Genomic DNA, 22500 nt, shown 5'->3' with positions numbered 1-22500 from the left:
GCTATAGCAGTCTAAGGTCCTTGCAGTACAGGTCTGAGCAGCAAAGCTTCAAACAGGATGGCCAAGTCACAGCACAGAGTCAAATACAAAATGAAAGGGAAAAAAATTGAAATATGCAACAAGCCAATGCCAAAACGTTTACCTGTAAAATGAGGAATCGATTGTGGTCAAGGTCAATGCCATGGCTTCTGAGTAGAGTCCCCACATCTCTGAACATAGCCTTCTGCCCATTGATGTGGTAGGCTGAGGAATTGTCTTTGCTGGCAGTTCTGGAAACACAGAACTTGCTGTTGGGGATGACTTCGTAGTCATCTCCTTCCTGGCTCAGAGGGGGGAGGGGCAGAAGAAACAACAGCTTAGATGTGTAGTCTCCAGAAGAAACTTAGCAGATGATAGAAAGGTTAACAGTCTGCAAATGACGTCATGCAACCAAAAATATGAGTTATAATTTTACACCATTTGCAGACTTAAAGATCAGGAATGAAATAAACTTACTAACCAAACTTCTCATTTGACATACAATTAATTAAACATATTTCCAAAAGTCTGAAATGAAGACTTTTATAGCTGACTTAACTAAAGCAATAAAACAACTGGGATTACACACTACAGCTTCCCCTAATTGTTTAGAAAATTACTGTACATAATACACCCCTGTGGAAAAAATATTATTTGAAATGTGGACAAATGTCATACAATCATGTTAATTTGTATAAAAAGGAGAAAGGGCATAATTTAATACTGCAGTCCATTTCATGTAAGCAACATGACAGCCAAGTGCAGCTAAGAATGACTTGTGTTGACATAAAACATAACTAAAAACCTGAAAATACACCTTTAAACTGTATAGCAAATTTCACATCATTTAAGCATGATAGTTATATCATGTAAAAAGTCTGTATGTATGTGTATAAGACTAGGGTGCATGTGTGTGTGTGTGTGCCTGTAATTACCTTGTCAATTATTTTTTGAAAGTGCACCTCCACAGTGCAGCTCTGCACATCCTTGTGCTCGTCTGAGCTGTGAATCAGTACAGAGAGCTTTTTGGATCTGATTTTTTGAGCCCTGTACCCGAATACAAAGAGCATAGAGTCTATCACGTTGGACTTCCCACTGCCATTCGGACCAATAATACAGGAAAAGCGCTGTGGAGAGAGGCAGAGAATAGGAGAACAAATTCACTTAAAATAAAAATTAAAAAATATACAGAATTAGCTTGAAATACAATGACTATCGGGACAATTCAGTCATCCCATGGCCGCTTCCACAATAGGTGTATCTGAAGAGTCATTATTACCCTGCACCTGTGTTTGCATGGCATTGAGGAAAACAATTGTAGAAGACAAACTGAGTTAAAATTTGAAGGGAATCAACCTCTTAAATTGGAAAGGACACAGCCAGGTCATCTCTTCCAAGACAGTCAAAATGGAGTGTGACATTTCTACTCTGTAGAAGTACTTTAATCCAGTATACCTGATTAACCATAACAGCCTTTAACAATTAAATTAAACATATCAAACTTTCCCTTAACTACAGACTAAAACCGAAATGAAGAAAAATAGTCAACATATATGAAAATAGAAATACACAGCACCACATACTGTAACAAACCCTAACTGAATAATATTCATTCATATCAAAAAATGCAAGTGACCACATCATACCTTGTGGAAAGGCCCCAGAACCTGCTCACCAGCATATGATTTGAAGTTCTGATTAACTATGTGTGTTATCATCAAGCGAGGAGCGCCTGGTTCATTGGTCATTGCTGGGGGCGGGGGTGGAGGGATGCTGCCGAAAATCTCTTCAAAACTTCGATTATCAACCGCCTCAGCACCCTCCCCGGCAGAAGGATCTAGGGCACAAAGTTAACTGTTATTCCTCGGTGCAATTCATTTCAGGTGGGGACAGTTGTGTGTGGGGGAGGGGTGGTGGAGGAAAAAAACAAACAAACAAAACATAAGCAAGCCGTACACAGCCAGTCACTCACAGTGGAGGAACAAAGACTCCCAGGCAAGATCGCAAGCTGCCCACATTTAGCTACTATTTCTTTGTTCCTAGAATATAAACCCAACAAAAGTAACGTGACTGATCATTAAATAACGAGCTAGCGAACTATGCCGTTTAACAAACGGTTTCCCAATCAATCGTCAATACGGCGGTACGCTCATTGCGAAGATAATACAATACAAACATTTTCATTATGTGATTTAACACTGAATTTCGTTCGAGGCGTGACGAGTTGAAGATAGAACGTGAATTTCAAGTCAAATGCATGCTTCATGACAAATGCATAAATTACCGATTATGCCACCATCTCACAATGACAAAACGTTTTTTGTCTTTTGTTGTTCTCACTGAAAAAACATAAGCGGACTATTTGGCCAATAAGATGGTGACCCTAAAAATAGTTTTCGGCAAAAAGCTCCAAGCATGAACTACATTTTTGTAAGTAAACTACAAATGTAAAATATAGTTACATATTCGTTCTGTTAAGTTCCCCAGATAAACCATTCCCTTTAAAACAAACGTTACCGAACAAATAGATGTGATGTCTAACGCATTTATTGTTTAATTTCAAAGACTGTAGACAAAGTAAAATACCTTGCTTGTTGTGCAGGCTCCTCCAGACAAACGCGCACACGACACCATCATAATCATTTCAAAAATCACAATAGACATTTATTGATGCCTTGTTCACTTTGGAAAGCTAGCCAGCAAGCTACGTGTTATGAATTACGGCAACAATATTCAAACTGCCAATTGGACAAAACCATCCGCCTTGCAATCAACGAGACGCGCTACCACTGAATAAACGCACCACAACTTATTCAGATGCAGACACCAAAACACCCTTTGTTACTTGCCATTTGTCGGTGCTGCCTCTTGGCCATTTGATTTCGTATTTTTGGGGGGCACATCCAACTCGTCTTGAGAGTCATCCCGAGGCTGCGACCCTTTCCCTCTTGCCTTGGCGGCGGTTGAGCTTTTCGACGTTTTAGATGGCATGATTCAAAGGCTGAAAGGTTCATTCACAGGAAATAACACCCACGAGTGTTTATCGGCAGTCAGTCTTTCTGCTCCACCATTGACAATCTTAATGAGGGTTTCTACTAACTCCCAGGCATCTCATACAAGCATTTAGTTAATCTAGTTTATCTAAGCTATAAGACTATCTGCAAGGCGAAAACACCCAAGGTCAAAAACAGATATTTTCGTGTATAATAAAATAGTAAATGACCACTGTGTATTTTGTAAAACTCGCTACGTTAGCACTAGCTAACAAACTACTCGGCGGTGACAAGCGAATCACTGACTTGGGATCACCCTATTTGAAAAGCTGTGTACAGGCGGTATAACGTCAGCTGACAACAGTCTTCCCTATTACCCAGCAAGCAACTATCTAACGTGAGCTTGCTAGCACTGAGGATTGAGTTGGTCAGGGGCGCTAGCGTTCAGTAAAACCAGCATAACAAACTAGAGAAAATCGAAGCACAAACGTTAGACGTACCTAAATTAAAATAATAATATATCTAGTGCTAACGTTATAAGCACAAGTTAGCTAGCCGACAAGGGATAGTCTAGGGTTGACTAAATCTGCAAAGTAATCAACCAGTGCCCAATAAAGTAACGTAGTTCAGCCAGCTAGCTAGTGCAGTGTTGAATGCAGTTTCAGCTCTTAACGTTCCCTAACGTTATCTAAATAGTGTGTCTTCCTAGTTGGTGAGCTGGTTAACGTTAGCTCACACAGCTAGTAGACCGACATGGGAGGTAGTAGAGGTAGCTAATAGCTGGCTGGCTACCAACGTATACCATCATTCTATACAATTGTAAGTGGTTAGTTAACGTAGCTAGCGAACGTGGAGTTAATTAAGTCAGCTAACGTTACCTAGCAAAGTTATTGGAGCGAACTGCTATACTAGCCAGCAATGTAACAAAAGCGAGCATAAACAACCATTTCTAAACCAGCTAGCTAGCTAACGTAAGCGTTATGCGGCCAGATAAGCCTTGGTTAGCTAGCTAACGTTAATGTAAAGCTTAGAACTGGCTGGCATAGCACATTTACAGTTCTTAGGTAGCTAACTTCAATGGAAACATCAAATGTATGTATTTCAAATATTAGCTAGTCATGTGCCAGAACTGCCCGCTTAGCTTGCCAGCTCAAAGCTATCCGATAACTTCAGATAGATATGATAGCTACCTCATCATGATGCTACTTAGCTATCAAGCTAACGTAGTCAACTCTCTTTTGTTCGGATAAAAGGTGATAGTTTACCTTTTACGATAGTGCAGATGTAATTCTGCGTGCAATGATCTCTTATTTTTCGCTTCTTCTAAAAGTAGCGTACCGGTGATTTTCGGTCGAAATTAAGAAATAAAGTCCATAAAAGTGAACCCCGTGTCGTTCCGACTCCGTAGCTCACTTTGAATCCCCTTGTAAATGGCGCCGAAATTGTGCCGTCGAACCAAAAGTCGTTATAAACTGACGCAAGGCACCATGCGTTCATTGGGCAAGAAAAAAACATGAAATTCAAAAAGAGGGACAATGCCAAGTGTATCACGGGACTTGTGCGAATGCACTTCTGTTTTATTTTCCAATTGGACTTAATTTACAAATGACAATAATAACAATTTATATTTTTTCCCAAATATCATATTTTCTTTAAATCATTTTTAGCAAACAGAATGTGCCTGTCGTGGTTGTTGCCTAGAGATGATGGGAGGGGTTTGAGACATATTTGGGTTTGTTGTCATTATTGTTTCCCCCCCAAAAAAATTATGCGTACTGAATATCAGCTGTTTCTACATGTTTTATATGACTAAACGTACCATCCTGACATACACCATAATGTATTAATATTTATACATCGTACAGACTGTACATTTTTGACAAGGAAGTTGCAAGGAAGGACATCGCCAGCAACTCTCGCGACAGTATCTGGGAAGGTGAGGGGTGGCGTGAACTGTGCCTAGCTAATAGCTAGCTAGTTAGCTTAAGTTGCGACAGATAAAGACATGATAGCAGTGATTATATCGATCTGTGAAAAAACAAGTTTGTTGCTAGCTAGCTAATGCAACTAAACTATTAGTATCGGAGTTGATATGGCAACAGGACCTACGGTGCTTTAGCTGCCGAACGTATGCAATACGTTTGACGACTCATCAGATTCACGTTAGCTAGCTAAGCTATATAGCTAGCTAGCAACAGTGCAAGGTACCGTCCGTAGCAACGGACATACGTTTACTTGACGACCATCCATTTCTGGGCATGTAGCTTGCTGATTTAGCTAGATTAGCAATCTGTCTTCACTCTTTACCCAAAGCCATTTTACCACGCATGCTTTATATTTTGTTGGTAGCTAGCACTATAGCTCTGGATATACTGACAGACATGAAGCGTTATCGTTGACTGACCTAGCTACTAGCACAACCTTAATCACTCCCCTGTTTCATATATTGGCATAGCTAACGTTAGCTAGCTAGTGGCAACAGCTGGTTTCTGAACGAGGACTGCTTTTTCACATCAGCCACCGGCACAATGAGATTAAAAACATCATTATTGAAGGAACCAAAACATATCCTTTTGTAAAGACTCAAACTCAGTGTATTCACGCACAAGTACGTTTAACTAAAAGGCAGCTAGGATAACTAACGTTAGTTAGAATATCTACAATGTGACTTACATTTTATACATTAGAGATTTTGAGTAACGTGAGAGGATTTAAAAGTTAGGCTTTGAACAAATAACTGGCTGATGTCGGATGCCCGTGAGTGTTCTCTAGACAAAAACATTCTAGAGACGGAGTTTTAAATCAACTCCACATGCACACGTCCCATTGATCTACCAATATCCTCCTTAACACCGGTGCACATAAAGAGCTTGTCAGCTGTGTGGGCTGGACTACTGCCGACGAGCTGTACTCCTGCAGCGAGGACCATCAGATCCTGAGATGGAACCTGCTAACCAGTGAGACCAACCTGGTGGTGAAGCTGCAGGAGGACATCTTCCCCATCGACCAGCACTGGTTCCCTAAGACCATAGGGGGCAAGAAGCAGGCCCTGGCAGAGATCTTCGTGCTTACCAGCACTGATGGCAAGTCTCAGTAATACTATAAACTCAGTAATAGGGCCAGTAATGGTAATGATTAGGGCCCTGGTGATTTGTTTCCCACTGTCATGAGTTTGGCAATATAAACTTTTGGGTCTTGACCCGGCTAATGATACATTTTTATTATTATTATTATTATTCAACCTAATTATGTAATAGTGGACTCTCAAAGAAACAAAAGTGTGATTAAACAGGCATTAGTTATGTGGTAAATATATGTCTTGATGCGTAAAATAAAGTGCTGAAAATAAAGTGTTCCACTTCATAGTGAAATTTTATTATCTTTAGAGATGTGGGCAATCAGTTAGATGAACTTTGACTAAGGTGGTAGTTAGGTGAGAGAGTATATAGGTATTCCAGTCTCAGAGATATGTTTTTGGGTGACCTGTTGTGCTCTTATGCCTATATCAGACACAAACACACAGAGTGGGGATGGACTGCCATGGCAGGCGACGTGTGGTCATAACGTTAATGGCAGTGTAGGGTTGCATAAACACACCCACAAACTGAAGCAGCAATTTTCCCTGGCAGACCACGGAGTAGTGAAAACTCTTTTAAGATTCGCTTTTAGGCCTATATCTTTCTATTTGTTTCTGGCATCTTCCAGCTACGTTACCATTATTGGCATCATATTTACTATGTTTAACCAATTAGTCATCGATTTCTATGGAGACAAAATATCAATATGTAGCCTACCAGTGCTTTGATGATGCAGAGAGTAATATTTCCGGACCATATTGAAACTAGACTGAACTGTAAGTGTTTGTTGCTGTTGTATTGCAACATCACATAGATATAAAACAGTTAAATAGAAACCACAGATGTGTAGCTTTAGTGGGTGGGGGAAAATCTATAGTAACTTTTGTGGTTTTCTCCAACCTCATTCAGTGCGTGGGCCTCTCCTTCGCTGGGCTGATGTGTCTGAGCCGGGTTTGGTTCTAAGCTCTGACACATGCTGGGAGTAATTTGACTGTGGTCTTAAACAGCAGGGTCTTTAATAGAATTGACATGTTTAAAGTGCTATTTTAATTCCCAGTGTCCTTTAATACAGCAGCCATGGTCGTATAAGTCACTACCTGCTTTTCTGGGTCGGCGACACCAACTTTTGTCAAGACCTCCAAATATAGAAACGGGAGAGAGCTGCAGCATGCTGATTTGCAGTTTTAGGAACCAGAAATTACATAGAACATTCTGAATTTTTTAATACGCACTGCCACAAAGTATATGGTTGGCTAGTGTCTTTGATAACTGTCTCCATGCCTGATCGCTCTCAGCCTCTCCAGTAGATAGGAAACTGCTCTAATTCAAGCAGCAGAGATTTTCACTCTTCCGTTTTGTGTTTAGCAGTCTGGCTTCGAGCTACCGTAACAAGGAGGACAGTGATGATCAGATATTGCTTGATAGCCGAGTCCCTATAACGTGACTGAGCAATGATTCTTTACCTTTGAATGCATGTATTATTCTGTCAACGAGGGACATCAGTTGCTGTCACAGGCCTGGGAATGGATGAACCAATGTTGTGGTCTCACTAGTCAGATGACCACGTCATTAAACTAATCTCAGTGTCCAGTGGAGAATGGAGCTGTCAGGCTGACCTGCCTAGTACCTGTCTGCAGGGAAGTTCCACCTGGCCTCCAAGACGGGCCGCATTGAGAAGAGTGTGGAGGCGCACAAAGGAGCCGTGTTGGCCGGGAGGTGGAACTATGACGGGACGGCTCTCATCACAGGTGACCAGGACAGGGAGACAGTCTCTCACACACACACACACCACTTACGCTCTCCCCTTGCGAGTGTGTGTAGGAACTCTATTTGTGATGTGAAAATGATTATACAGCTCTGCAACAATTGTGTTATTACTGACTTGTGACATTCTGTTGTATGTTTGCCGTTGTCCTCACCAGCTGGGGAGGACGGGCAGATCAAGATCTGGTCTAAGAGTGGCATGCTGAGGTCTACCCTGGCCCAGCAAGGTAAGGCTTTTCCTGGGGGGGTGAGATAGATGTAAACACTGGTGTAAACCATAGAGCCTGGGTCATATTAACCTGCCTCCAATCAATCCAATCAAAGCTGTTTATTAAGGATGTGCACAACTCACATAATTAGTTGGGTGGTATGGAACGATTAATTGTTTTTTGCCAACATTCCTAAAGATTTGATTCAAACATTTTAAGACGTGTTTATTTGAATGAAAAAAAGGGGCAGATGATTCTTTTGAATCTAATTTATCCCCCATTCCAATCAATATAGTGCTACAGAACTGATGATGCGCGACATTAGTTCTGTTCAATGTAAATGTTTTTTGAAAAGACGTATTGAATGTTGTTGTTTTTTGCGACTGCAATTTATAAATCGATTTCAACTGTTATGAACGATTAATCGATTAATTGGACCCACCCCTAGTGTTTATGAATTGATATCTCACAGTTTGAGAAAGGGGACATACAGATAAAGCTGCACAAGGGGTGAGGGGCATCCTCCACTGGTATTTACCTAAGCCAAGCCATCACAGCCCAGGTAAAACAGTGTTTGGAAATACCTGCAATTGCAACAGATGAGATATCTTTGTGTGTGTGTGTGTGTGTGTGTGTGTGTGTGTGTGTGTGTGTGTGTGTGTGTGTGTGTGTGTGTGTGTGTGTGTGTGCGTGTGTGTGCGCGTGCGTGCGTGCGCGCGTGTGTGGGCGTCCGTGCGTGTGTGTGAGCTAATCTTCTCTAGGCCACCATAATAGCTCTGTGATTATGACTGGCTTGTCTGGTCTTGTCCTACAGCATCAGCGCTGAATCCAGCACACACCTCTCTGTCCCTGTGTCTGCACAAGCACTCCATTACCATAGCAGGGCCTCCATAGAGAGGGTCTCTCTCTCTCTCTCTCTCTCTCTCTCTCTCTCTCACTCTCTCACTCTCTCTCTCACTCTCTCTCACCCCCTGGACCTGGTCAGGAGACCTGCTGGGGCCGGGGACAGTTCTAACGAGGTCAGAGCCATGAAGGCAGGCGGCCACGTGAGTCACTGAGAGGGGACCGGCAGACGTTTAGTAAACACTAGGCAACACACAGCCACCAATTACAGTCTCACACACAGACCGCAGTGTTCATTAAGGCCCCTTTGGCTCGGAGGGCACCTCTCTGGATGAAAGACAGAGAACAAGCCGGCCGGAGAGAGAGGGAAGGGTAGGTAGCGAGGGACCTGATGAGAGGGGAGAAGTCTTGGCACGGCGGACTACAATCCCGTTCATGTGTATTCAGGGAGCCCTTCTCCCTCCGCCGTGACATGCAAGTTTCCCTACTTAAACTGTGCTTTTGGCCAAGGAGGGTGTTCTATATGCCATTACACGGCTCAGAGGGGTGGCCGGAGGAGACGCCGTGCCCCTGTCTCCAATGGGGAAGCGCACAGGCGCAGATTTTCTCTTTATTTTTTCGACCTGGATGAAGTTACAGCGATATGTGCCCTCGCGGCTGACAGTTATGATGCCTTGTGTTTTCAGAGCAGGAAAGCGAGATTGAGAGTGTATATAGGTGTGTACTGTGTGTGAGTGTGTTTGTGTGTGTGTGTGTGTGTGTGTGTGTGTGTGTGTGTGTGTGTGTGTGTGTGAGTGAGTGTGTGCAGTGATCTGAAAGATGGCCATCATGCGGAGCTCTCCAGTTCAGCCAGATGATTTAGAGTGACAATTAAAGGGGAAGTATTCTTCTCTCCTTGGCACAGAGAGTTGGTGGTGTGCATGTGTGTGTTTATGAGTGTGTGTGTGTGCACCTGAACGTGTGGGTTTTAGTGTGCAGTTTGTTTTGGGCTATTTAGTCGTTTTTCAGACGTTATTCAGTCGTTTTTCAGACGTAATGCTGCTGGATGCAGTTGACAACTAAGTGAATGCGCCAGTTCCATTTTTATTAAAAGCACCATAAAGTTTCAAAAGTCTATTGGAGTGGAGTTTTATGAAAAGGCATAAAAAACACTCCTAATGATAAATGTTTTTTTTATCTAGTGTTCAGATACAGATGGTTTACTTATTAGCTGATTCGCTGTGGTGATTGTGTATTAAATGCTTCTCCTCTTTCTCAGTAGCTTGGTAATAATAAACAACAACAACAGGGAGTGGATGGTGAAACATCCCATAGTCCTGATGGATGGATGACATACTGCTAAAGGACTGGGCCCTTTGGCTATATGGAAAAGTGGGCTGAGGCAAGACTAATTTAGCCGTGCCCCGAGGAATATTCTCCCTCAATCCAGCCTGTCTAGTTGTGAACCATGGGCACTGCACTCTTTTTTTTTGGAAGGGAGTCGGGGGGGTGAGAGAGAGAGGGAGCTGCTCATTCTCTCGTCTGTGGAGCAGAGCCACTGATTTGTAGAACACCTGTAGAGTCTGGTGGTTTCTCAGAGCAGGTGTGAACACATCATCCTCACTGGAGACAGATCTGTGCAGGTGCTGTTCGTTTCGGAGCCCCTCGCGGTGTACACACACACACACACACGCGCTCACCACAGCACAGTGGGAGGAGTCACAGGTACAGCTGCAGGCCCTTGTTGCAGGGGTGAAAATGAACTTTTTGGCTCACGGTGAGTCACCTGCCAAGGGGACTGTAGATGAAAAAATCTACCGGCCAAGTATATATTTTCTTCAGATAGCCTTCCCAAATCTAGTCGCCAATTGGAAATCTTACCTGCATTTGGCCGGTGGCAGGTGTTAATTTTCAGCCCTGCCTTGTTGTGCTCTTGAGTACGATGATGTAACCACAACCCATTTGTGTGTGAGAGAGAAAGGGAGGAGAGGGGGAGGAGGTGGAGGAGAGAGGGGCAGGGAAGGGCTGGGAGGTGGAGGAGAGGGGGAGGAGGTGGAGGAGGGAGGGGCAGAGAAGGGCTGGGAGGTGGAGGAGAGGGGGGCAGAGGGAACTCGTCTAAACCTTCTCTCATTGCTTTTGTCAGCCCAAGATCATGTGACCTCTTGGCATTTGTGAGAAACCGCAAGCACCTGGAGCAGGGTTAAATGTCAGCCCCCCTTCTTTTCACAACACACACCGCACACACACACACACACACACACATATGGTTTAGGCAGGTTTTCCTTTCACTCTGCTGTCTTGGTGTTGTACAAGGGGAGTTTTGCAGGATTGCTGCAAGCTTTGCAAGCAAAATCACATTCCTACAGGGTGAATGGAGTGAACTTTTAGAGTAGAATATGACACCTCTGTGGCTAGAAATTAGACATGCTATATCCTCCAGCTACTGCACACGCTCTGTAGCGCTCTTTCTCTCTCTTCTCCTGTCTCTCTCTCTCTCTCTCTCTCTCTCTTGCCCTCTCTCTGTGTTTGTTAATATGTATATACTGTGTGTGTACACCAAGCTGTTCTCTCCTTTCGCTAACAATTGCCTGAAGTAGACTCCATATTCAACGTGTGTGTGTGTGTGTGTGTGTGTGTGTGTGTGTGTGTGTGTGTGTGTGTGTGTGTGTGTGTGTGTGTGTGTGTGTGTGTGTGTTTTAGGGTCGCCTGTGTATTCGGTGGCCTGGGGCCCTGACTCTGATAGAATCCTCTACACATCGGGCAGACAGCTGGTCATGAAGCCTCTGCAGCCTAGTGCCAAGGTCCTACAGGTAGGACGCTGTCTGTGTTTGTCTCTGTGTCTGTTCATTGCAGTTTTCCTCATCAATAAGGGGAATTTTATTGTTATATTTTATTTGAACTACATCTTTAGAAACAGCTTTTTTTTAGGCTTTTTCCTGGTACTCTAAATAGGGACGCCTGATAAAAGTTTCCTGGCGGGTGCATGTGTGTAGTAGTGTGTAGTAGTGTGTGTGTGTGTGTGTGTGTGTGTGAGAGAGAGGATTGAATACCTTGCACTCCAGTGAGTATTTTTCTTGTTCAAGTATACATGTATTTATTGTTCTTCATAGAGCTGAATTGCACCAGAGACCTTGAGTAAACACTGGAGGGTTAAGTGTGAGCCCTCGCAGCCCCTAGTCCCCCCCCCATCCACACTTACACACACACACACACACACACACACACACACCCCTCCCTGAGCAACAGCTGGCATTGTGAAGAGAAGCCCCCTGCACAACCCTCTGACCCCTTTAACCCCGCCCCACCTCACTACCCCCCCTCCTACACTTTCACACACACACACACACACACACACACACACACACACACACACACACACACATGCTCTGTTCTCCCAGGGTCGGGATGGAGGACCAGGGTAGAGGGAGGTTCCTACAGTAGAGAGTTGGGGAAGGTATTAAAGAAGCCTAGTTTCCCCCCCTATCATTTCACATTGTTAAGAAAAACCTTGGGCCCTAGCTAATCAGATGATGATCCGTTTTTAATATGCACGCAGCAGTGTGACTGAGTGTTGAACGTGTGTTTGTTTGACATACACCTGATTGTAAGTGTCTGGCCGGGTCATGTGTGAGGCACGAGAGGGGCGTGGCTTAATCCTGTCCCCGCAGCGACCCGTGAAAGCCCCGCCCTGGTTCCTGGTTCCAATTAGAAGAAAGTCCAAACCATCACATTTAACACAGTGCAGCCTTAAACCTCATTCTCACACACACACACACACACACACACACACACATACACACACCCGTGGGGATCAACTTGCATGTTTTTTCTCTTCATCTCTCTCCATCTCTCTCCATCTCTGTCCCCTCCTCTCTGGGCCCTCCTCCTCCCTTTCTTTTCTTTCATCCTTCATTCCACCTCTCCACCTGGCTCATACTGATAAAGACTCCTCAGCCTGGCGAGTCTCTCTCTTCCTCTCAGCTCTTCCTCTATCACTCCCTCACAACCCAGCTCTCTCTCTCTCTTTCTCTCTCTCTTGTTCTCCCTCTCCTCTATTTCTCTCTCCCTCTCTTTGTGTCTCCCCCTTCCTTTGTTGGTGTGGAGTGGACAGGGAACCTGGCTTTGGTTAGCTGAGGTGTGACTCTGAATTTATAGTATATGGAGAATATCCCGGCTGCTCTAGTATAAACACCTGTCCGCTTTCTTTCTCTCTCTCTCTCTCTTCTCTCTCCCCCCCCCCCCCGCCCTCTCTCTCTCCAGTGGAAGGCCCATGATGGGGTCATTCTGAAGGTGGACTGGAACTCTGTGAATGACCTCATCCTGTCCGGGGGAGAGGACTGTAAATACAAGGTGAGGTGTCCTGTGTGTCCGCCAGCCTTCGACCTGCCCAGTCAACAGCACGCACACACCATCAGGACACTGTCAACAACGGCTCTTTCCCCATCTCTCTCTATATATCTCTCTTAATATTCATGCATTGTGCGACTGTGCGAGTGTTTAATCTCTCTCTCTCTCAACCCATATCTGCCCCTCTCTCTGTCTCTCTCTCCCTCCCTCTCCCCCATCTCTGCCTCTCTTTCTCCCCATCTCTGCCTCTCTCTCTCTCTCCCCCATCTCTGCCTCTCTCTCTCTCCCCAACTCTGCCTCTCTCTCTCTGTCTCTCTCCCCATCTCTGCCTCTCTCTCTCTCCCCATCTCTCTCTCTCCCCATCTCTGCCTCTCTCGCTCTCTCCCCATCTCGATCCCTCTCTCTCTCCCCATCTCTCTCTCTCTCCATCTCTGCCTTTCTCTCCCTATCTCTCTGTGCCTCTCTCTCCCCATCTCCATCTCTCTCTCTCTCCCCATCTCTGCCTCTCTCTCTCTCTCCCATCTCTCTCTCTCTCTCTCGCTGCCTCTCTCTCCATCTCTCTGTGTCTCTCTCTCTCTCTCTCTCTCTCTCTCTCTCTCTTTCTTTCTCTCAGGTGTGGGACAGCTACGGGCGTCTGCTGTACTCGTCGTCTCCTCACGACTACCCCATCACCTCCGTGTCCTGGGCCCCCGACGGCGAGGTGTTTGCCGTGGGCTCCTTCAACACCCTGCGCCTGTGCGACAAGACCGGGGTAAGGGCACATCCCCGCGCGCCACGCCCATACCCCGCATGCCCCGCCCACCTCGCCCCGGTCACCCGGGCCGCTGTAGTGCGGGGCCCTCGTTAGCGCCAACCCGACGCCGCCGCCGGTAACTGCAGTAGTGAGGAGCAGGGAAATGAGAGAGAGACGGATGGTAATTGTAGTTTTATTACTTTCCGCCGTTTGGCCAGAAACAACAAGGTTCTGACGTACCGCGGGTTCTCCTTGCGTTTCCATGTGGATGTCAGTGGGCCGTTGCATGCGACCCGGCCTAATGAAAACAAACAGCTCGGGGCCGGGGTCCCCTGCACTGATCACCATGCGTTTCATGCCACATTGTGATCTAATTAGGATCAAATGGCCTTTTTTAAGCGCTAAAGCAAATGGGCTGGAGAGAGCCCTGAGCCAACACAGATGTCTACCACTGGAAGGTTAGGGAAGTGCGCGGCCGTGCACGCGTTCCTGTGCACCCCCGTGCGTGCGTGCGTGCGTGCGTGCGTGCGTGCGTGCGTGCGTGCGTGCGTGTGCCGTACAGGCGTGATTACGTGCGGCGTCCACAGCTGCCAGCCGTTTGCAGAACCTCGTAACGCGGACGACTTTCCTACAGTTCCGCTTGGTACACTGGAGATCTGATTCTCATTTACAAAGAACCCCAGTCACCTCTGCTCATCGTGGCGCCACGGTCACGGTCTCTCTCTCTCTCCCTCAGTCTCTCTCTCTCTCTCTCTCTCTCTCTCTCCCCCTCTCCCTCACTCTCTCTCTCTCCCTCAGTCTCTCTCTCTCTGTCTCTCCCTCACTCTCTCTCTCTGTGTGTCTGTCTCTCCCTCTCTCTCCCTCTCTCTCTCTCTCTCTCTCTCTCTCTCTCTCATTCTGTTTCTGCCCTGGGTGTGTTCCTGTGGCCAGTGGACTCTCATTGTTTGTCATCACACCACATGCTGCGGCGGAGGGGCGGGGCCTAAGCGGGACCGTGTCCGTCTGTGAAGCGTTAGCGTAGTACGTTCGCCTTCGCCTCCCCGGGTCCGTCCACGCCCGGGAGATAGTGGGCTGTAGCGTGGAGAGAGAGAGAGAGAGAGAGAGAGAGAAAGGGGGACCACTCATCTTTGGTTAGTCAGGGGTCTCGCTCATTCATCTTTTTGTTCACTTGTTCCGAGGTCACGCTACATGACTTTCAAAGTCATCGTCAGATCACAGTGCTGCACGCATTACACCACTGTCTCGTAATCTTGAAGCTGTGGTGGGTTTCGCACGACATAAGTGATAGCTGACAGGGGGTCACAGAAGACATCCCTTATATCTGCTATCATCACCTGACAACAATGATTCCCCATCAGCCTAGCCCGAATTCGCCGACATAAAATGTTTTTTTTTTTTCCCGAGTTCCAAGTACAATGGATTAAAGCATTAGTTACAATATGAGAGGGTAGCTCCGTACTGGGAAAATGAAAAGTCAACCTGTTTTGCTCAACCTGGCTGAGAACCAGTGCTTCTCTTTGGTACAGCTTGGAGCAAACATCATATAGGCATTTGTTCTCCCGCTAAACTTCCGCTAAACTTCCCTCCAGCTCTTGCGATCGCCCGCTTGCTAAGTAAGTAAGTAAGACTCCCGGACGCGTCCGGATATTTCACCTGCGAGATTAGGCCAAGTCAGCATTAGGGACGAACCGGGGACCCCTCAGATGGCGCTGTGAGCAGTTCACACTACTACAGTTCATACTACTCACGGGCGCACGCTGTGATTTGCCTACGAGCTGGGGCCTTCGTCTGCGATTTCAAAAAACTTGCGACTAGAAAACTACACGACACTCACTCACAGAAGTGTAGACATTATGCACAGATATTCACAAAGCAAATGCACACACTTACTTCTACACGCACATACACACACACAACTGCTGCGTCCCCGTCCGTGTTTGGGCGTGGCGAAGTAAGGGTTAAGTCCGGCGAGGAATCTTTGCTGTTACTAGCGTGACTAATGGCCAGGAGTTTCATTCTGTATCTGGTACAATGAAACCTTGCACTTTGCCATGGCGCTGCCTCAGCAGGAACGGCCCTGCGCATTTAACCCCCTAACCTCCAGCAGGACTCCTCCACACACACACACACACACACACACACACACCCGCTCCACTCCACGGGACAGATGTAGCATATTACCCCCCTCATTATCACAGGGCAGTGTGTGTATGTGTGTGGGGGGGGGGTAATATGCTACCCCCGACACTTAATGGTCGGAGAAACTTTGGTTGCACACGTGCACGCATACACACACACAGACGGTCACATGGGCAAACAGTGACTGTTGGATGTTCGGACCCTGGGGTTTCTGTTGACTTGAATGGAAAGGACAGTTTGGCTGGGCTGGGTTCTTTTGGACGGATGGGTTCTTTTATGCGCATCGCAGGAGTTAAACTCTCCCCTCCAGACAAAGCGGTGCACTGTCCCTTTTACTGGATCGGGAGACACAAGAGGTCCGTGTCTCTCTGTATCTGCGCGCGTCTAAGCGTATGCGTGTGCCCACATGTCTGTGTGTGTGTGTGTGTGTGTGTGTGTGTGTGTGTGTGTGTGTGTGTGTGTGTGTGCGCGCGCGTGTGTGAGTGAATGTGTGAGTGAATGTGCCTGCCTGCTAGACAACAGTCTATTTACGAGACGCTGCAGCTGGTGTCTAGCGTCTGGACCCTGTCACGATTCCTGACACTGTGTCACTCACTAACAAGTGTGACTCATTGTGCTCGCTCTCTCTCTCTCTCTCTCTCTCTCTCTCTCTCTCTCTCTCTCACTCCCTCTCTCTCTCCCTCTCTCTCCTTCCCCTCTCCCTCTCTCCCTTTCTTTTTTCTTTCAATCCCTCTCTCTCTCTCTTTCTCTGCCTCTCTCTCTCTCTCTCCTTTTTTCTCCACTCTACATTTGTGCACACTTGACACTAGTATCATATGCTACTGTACTACATTAGACTAGTAGCAGCTAGATTTTTCAGGTTTTACAGAATGCAATTAGGCTTGGCTTTAATCTCATTTATATTCACTCAGTTAAAGATTCAGAAGACTTCATCAAAGTCAGCTCCCTGGGTACACATGCGCTTGTGTGTCACTGTACTGTGTGTGTGTGTGTGTGTGTGCGTGCGTGCGCGTGCGTGCGTGTTTGTGTAGACTCTTGGCAGAAAAACACATTAAGGGCTGACGATGATGACGACATTGCGACGGATGTATGACGAGGTATAGCTTTCCCCTCTGGTCTAAAGATGTCTGCAGACTCCCCACAACCCTCCTCCGGTTCAGCTAATCAGAGCCCTCCAGCAGCCCTGCCAGCATGCCGATCCAGGGAGCACACTCTGGCTTCTGTCCTGCACGTGTACCTCATTCAGAACCCCGGTGGAATATCGACGGGCCCAGTCGGCCCTGGTGGGACTGGGACTGTGAAGACGTGGCCCGGCGCTGGCCTAGCCTCCCTCCACTCCACTAATTAGCCAGAACCGATGTGGAAATGCTATCCTGCTCTCCTCTCCCCTCGGGAAGGCTATACTTATCCTCAGACCAGGGAGGATGGCCCGATGTCCGTCTGCCTAAGGCTGCTATTTGTCCTTCTGTTTTACCCCATCTGAAAGAGACATTGGGCCATCCATAAGAGTGTGTGTGTGTGTGTGAGAGAGAGGGAGAGAGGCCGGTGTGTGTGTGTGTGTGTGTCTTTTCTTCCCCCCACAGTGGAACTGGAAAGTTTGAGCCTTCTTCTCCACTCCCATAACATCTGTCCCTCTCTATGTGCAATAGGAGATAAGTCGTCATAAAATGTGTGTCAAATTTATAGCTCACGATCATAATGCTGTTGTGAAGGGGAGGGGGGTTGTGATAGCAAGAATAAAACCACCGGTATCTAGTGGTGGAATTTGGCTGTGATTTCACGTGACGCACAAAAGTTCATGAATCAACACAATCACTGATTTATCGCGCACGGCTGTGGTTTCCCTGCTCAAAAGTCTGCGAGTCTCTGCCTCGTATTTGATCAAATGAAACAAGCAGCTGCCGTGGCACCTCTTCCCCTACACCCCTGTCTCTCATCTTCCCTGTCTTCGCTAACTAACTCCATCTCCTTTGGCCTCCAGTGCCTGTCTGATTGACTGACTGACTGAACGATTGCTCCATCTAAGTCCTATGGCGCTGCCTGTGAGGCTCAGTCTTCTGGGTCTGCCTGTTGTACTCAGCCCTATGGGGCTTCCTGTGCGGCTCAGTACTCCGGGGCTGCCTCTGATTCTCGGTCCTCTGGGGCTGCCCGTTATACTCGGGGTCTACTTGGACTGCCTGACGGGCTCCGTCCTCCGGGTCTGAGTTGTCCACAGAACTGCCCTTTCTTGCGTCAACTGTGCGCACCCCCTCTCACTCCCCGCGAAGTCCTCAACCTCTGACCAGCCTGCCGTCCGTCCTCTTCCTCTGTGCGAAGGGCCTCGGTCTCCTCCTCCTCTTACAGGGGGCCTGAGCCCCGCCGGTTGCCCGTCCAGGTTTTCTGTCCCTCCATGGCGTCCACCACACCAGTGCCCTGCCTGCCTGCCTGCCTGCCTGCCCGCCCCAGCTACCGGGGCTGGAGGGGAAGAACGCAGCCCTGAAGGACGGCCCTGATCCGGAACCACCGCCGGTGGAGCACGGAGGGGACCAGAGAAAACCACGGAGGATTTATGAGCCTTTTTCTGCTTTATCCGTTTTCATCACATGAGAGAGGACGGTTAGCGGAGTGCAGATGGGGAAAATGTCACCGTAAGAAGTGAGAGAGAGAGAAGGCTTGGAGCGCTGGAGAGAGAGAAGGCTTGGAGCGCTGGATTGGGGGGGGGGGGGGGGGGGAGAGAGAGAGAGAGAGAGAGAGGAGAGTACTGTGTGGAAAAACAGCAGATGTGGAGGGGGTTACACCACCAGAGAGAGAGAGAGAGAAAGAAAGAGAGAGAGAGAGTGTGAGAAGGAGCAAAGTAAGTGGGAGAGAGAGAGAGGGAGTGAGAGAGAGAGAAAGAGGGAGCGAGGGAGCGTTGTCAAACAAAGAGAGTCCTGAGTCAGCAGCAGAGCAGTTCTCTCCCCAGGCAACTGGGCTGGGCTACCCCACTCTCTCTCTCTCTCTCTCTCTCTCGCTCTCTCTCTCTCCCTCTCTCTCTCTCTCCCTCTCTGTCTCACTCTATCTCGCTTTCTCTGTCGATCTCTCTCTGTCGCTCTCTCTGTTTCTCTCTCTCTCTGTCACTCTCTCTGTTTCTCTCTCTGTCGCTCTCTGTTTCTCTCTCTCTTTTCTCTCTCTCTGTCGCTCTCTCTCTCTGTTTCTCTCTCTCTCTGCTGTGTAACCCCTTCCACATCTGCTGCAGCCGCTCTGATTTTCACAGCCGTTCCGACTCTCTCCCTCCCCCCCCCCCCCCCCCCCTTGTTCCTCGTTCCCTGGTGCGTGTTCCTGCGCTACGTCCTGCCTTTCCTCCCCAACCGGCTCTGTTCTCCAGGAGAGAGCGTGAGCTGTGAAAAAGGGCACTTAGGGTCTCCGCTACGTTCTCAGGCGAACTCCTCTTCCTCCACTCTGTTTTCATTTGAATCATTTTTACTTCTCCTTTTAACACATCTGGGGGGGGGGGGGCTGCCGCCGCCGCCTGTGAAAAGTTTTTGGACAAGTGGGCACATTCTGGGTTTAACGGCCTCTACTCCAGAGCCAGTTAAAATGTATAGGTCCCCCCACGTGCTTGGAGACTACACAGGCACGCCGACAGAAACACACAGACAAGAAGCCAGACAGGCAGGTTTAGTCTATAAAGCAGCATCCCACAGGGGGATGCCACATACTCACACCAGCCTGTATGATATCAATTAAGGGAAAAAACCTTTCTTTCTCTCTCTCTCTCCCTCTCTCTCTCTCTCCCTATCCCTCGCTCTCTCTCTCTGTCTCACACACACGTGTTAAGGTAGAGACGTGGATGGATGGCTCCTACCAGGTGTCCGTTTGCTGTGCTTGGACTTTTTCTGGCACAGGAACACTGTACATGAGGGTCTTTATTCGGACGACTGACCACATTCAGCTCGTCCGCGCGTGGCGAATTTCAGTCGGGGCGAGAGAGGCACTTGTCGGCCCGGTCTTCCTTATACACCTCTCTCCCGAGCTGGGCTCAGGCTCGCCATGTTGGAAGCTGATGAGGGGGAGGGAGTGAAAAGGGAGCGAGGGAGAGCGCGGGGGGAGCGGGTGATGCTGGAGGAGCGCAGCGCACAACCGTCCAATATATCCTTTAAAGTTGGCCGGGGAGCGAGGCTGGGAGGAGTGGCCTCCATAAAAGACGGTGGTCTCTCTCCCTCCCCCGATCCCACGTCCCCCTCTCTCTCTCCCTCCCTCTCTTAGTCGCGGTTCCCTCTTATTCTGCCCCTTCTCTTCCATCTGCCCCCCCCCCCCATGTTCCTCCTACCCCCCCCCCCCCCCACCCCCCTTGTGTAGGGGGAGATGTATGACAGCGAGACAGTGCCCTGCCAGGCCCTCTGGCAGAGTCATCACTCCCCGGAGCACTAAATCACTACCTCCAACCACTAGACAAACATGTCAGACACCGTGAGGGGGGGGGGGGGGGGGGGTCAAGCGGGCCTATTTTAGGGAGAAAGAAGTTGTCGGGGGAGGCGAGGTGAGGAGGTTTCATTACTGCGGGGCGGGAGGGGGGGTGTTCCCGTTCAGAGTCGGGGACGGACAGTTGATCGAATGTAAACGAACGTCGATTCGATTAATGCCGCGTTCAGTCATTGATAACCAAGAGACCAACTGTGTGATGTCCCTTCATTTTCACCTGATTATTTACATGGCCTGCACTCGTACCCCTGTCACAAGCAGGCCTGCCAACCCAGAGTTCATTATGCTATTACTGGGGAGCAGGGCAGGAGAGAGCAGGGAGCCAGGGGGAGGTTTCGGGGGGGATGAGGTACAGAAAGGGGGCTGTGGGGGTCAAAGCTGGTCTCGTCCCCAGAGTCCTGCCGTCGTCCCCCCCCCCCCCCCCCCCCCCCCCCTCCCCTCCTACCCCGTCTTTGTTCCATGTGGACAAAAGTAGCTCCACATCTTGACATTGACTAATTTATTGACTGGTTCCCCTAAATGGCATAATTTGCTGGAAATGTTTGCCTACACGGATAAGTAATGGGCTTGTCATCACTTGTGTGTGTTTGAGTATACACGTACTTGCCTGTGTGTGTGTGTGTGTGTGTGTGTGTGTGTGTGCATGTATGTGTGCGTGTGTGTTTTAATGCAGCCTATGTAGCTATGTGTGTGTAGGTATGATGTGTCCATGTAGGCTGTAGGTGCATGTGTAGAAGGCCTGTGTTGGGAGTATAAAAGGGTTAAGTTTGAAGGTAAAAGATTAAGCCTTTCAGACATAAATGGTAAAATCCCATTTGTGTAAAAACATCACAGTATCGATTAGAGTAGTTTATGGATAGAAATGTAGCACTCCGCTAGTGGCACCAGCAGTTTCTCTATGCCCTGCCCTGCCCCTGTATGTGTGTGTGCGTGTGTGTGTGTGTGTGTGTGCGCGCGCGTGTGTGTGTGTACACGTGTGTGCATGCATGTGTGTGTGTGTATGCAATCCCAAATCATGTAGTAGGTATATTATACATTATACCTAACCAATGCCACTCAAGGAGATACTGTCTGGTATTAGCCATATTCACCAGTAGGCCGTGTAGGCTAGCTGGTGCCACTAGCGGAGTGCTATAGCATTAGCCAGTATGGCTGGTACCCATAGCCAGTGGTGCTAATTGAATTCTTCTGGCCAGCTCACAGCTGTGTCCTGCTGATGAGTCCCGGGAGGCCCTAGCATGTGTCTATGGTTACTGTGTTGAGGCTCTAGCATGAAGCCATGTGTATATCATTACCCTCTCCCCGTCCCTGCCAAAGCTCTGACTGCTGCCACTCCATACAGGCCCCAGGCTCTTTCTCCCTCCCTCTCTCTGACTCGCTGTTTCTCTCACACACTCTCTCTCTCTCTCTCTCTCCCCCTCCCCCTCCATCTCCCTCCCTCTCTCTCTCTATCCTCCTTTCTCTCCCCCTCTGTATCTCTCTATCCCTCTATCTCTATGCCTCTTTCTCTCTCTCTCTCTATCCCTCTTTCTCTCTCTCTGTCTCTTTCTATTCCTCTCTCTATGCCCCCCCCCTCTCTCTCTGTGTCTCTCTATTCCTCTCTCTATCTCTCTCTGTGTCTCTCTATCCCTCTCTCTCTCTATGCCCCTCTCTCTCTCTCTCTCTCTCTCTCTCTCTCTCTCTCTCTCTCCCTCTGTCTGTCTCTATTCCTTTCTCTCTCTCTTTCTCTCTCTCTCCATACCAAGGCTATATTACAATGCAGAGACACTGGCTCTCTTTCAGCAAGTTTATCTCCAGCCTGTATAGACTACTGTACTCTTGTGTGTTGTACAGTTTATAAGAATGGTTGTTTGATGTAGGGAAGTCTGTGTCTGTCTGGGTGAGCTTGTTAGGTTTACAGTATATCAGGACACTAACATACTTACTCAATATAATATACTAATATAATGTACTACAAT

The 22500-nt window shown here is 47.8% G+C and overlaps 2 protein-coding genes across 2 annotated transcripts in view; one reads left to right on the top strand and one right to left on the bottom strand.

Moving 5' to 3' along the window:
- smc4 (structural maintenance of chromosomes 4) overlaps positions 1-2942 on the bottom strand; it is a gene marked incomplete at its 5' end in the record, with an annotated part of 16798 nt that extends 13856 nt beyond the window's left edge. The window contains 4 exons of the mRNA XM_084445651.1: positions 143-319; positions 954-1145; positions 1665-1855; positions 2864-2942. Coding sequence (XP_084301777.1) covers positions 143-319; positions 954-1145; positions 1665-1855; positions 2864-2942 — 639 coding nt within the window. The remainder of the gene's footprint in view (positions 1-142; positions 320-953; positions 1146-1664; positions 1856-2863) is intronic.
- A 2597-nt stretch (positions 2943-5539) lies between these two features.
- Positions 5540-22500, top strand: part of ift80 (intraflagellar transport 80 homolog (Chlamydomonas)) — a gene marked incomplete at its 5' end in the record, with an annotated part of 35682 nt that continues 18721 nt past the window's right edge. Inside the window, 7 exons of the mRNA XM_084447146.1 lie at positions 5540-5586; positions 5889-6094; positions 7726-7836; positions 8011-8079; positions 11584-11693; positions 13144-13233; positions 13844-13981. Of these exons, the coding sequence (XP_084303272.1) occupies positions 5540-5586; positions 5889-6094; positions 7726-7836; positions 8011-8079; positions 11584-11693; positions 13144-13233; positions 13844-13981 (771 nt within the window). The remainder of the gene's footprint in view (positions 5587-5888; positions 6095-7725; positions 7837-8010; positions 8080-11583; positions 11694-13143; positions 13234-13843; positions 13982-22500) is intronic.

The sequence above is a fragment of the Borostomias antarcticus genome, assembly GCF_949987555.1.
Source record: "Borostomias antarcticus genome assembly, chromosome: 1".
Taxonomy (NCBI): Eukaryota; Metazoa; Chordata; class Actinopteri; order Stomiiformes; family Stomiidae; genus Borostomias; species Borostomias antarcticus.
The sequence above is the reverse complement of the archived record's forward strand: the minus strand, read 5'-3'. Positions and strand labels throughout refer to the sequence as shown.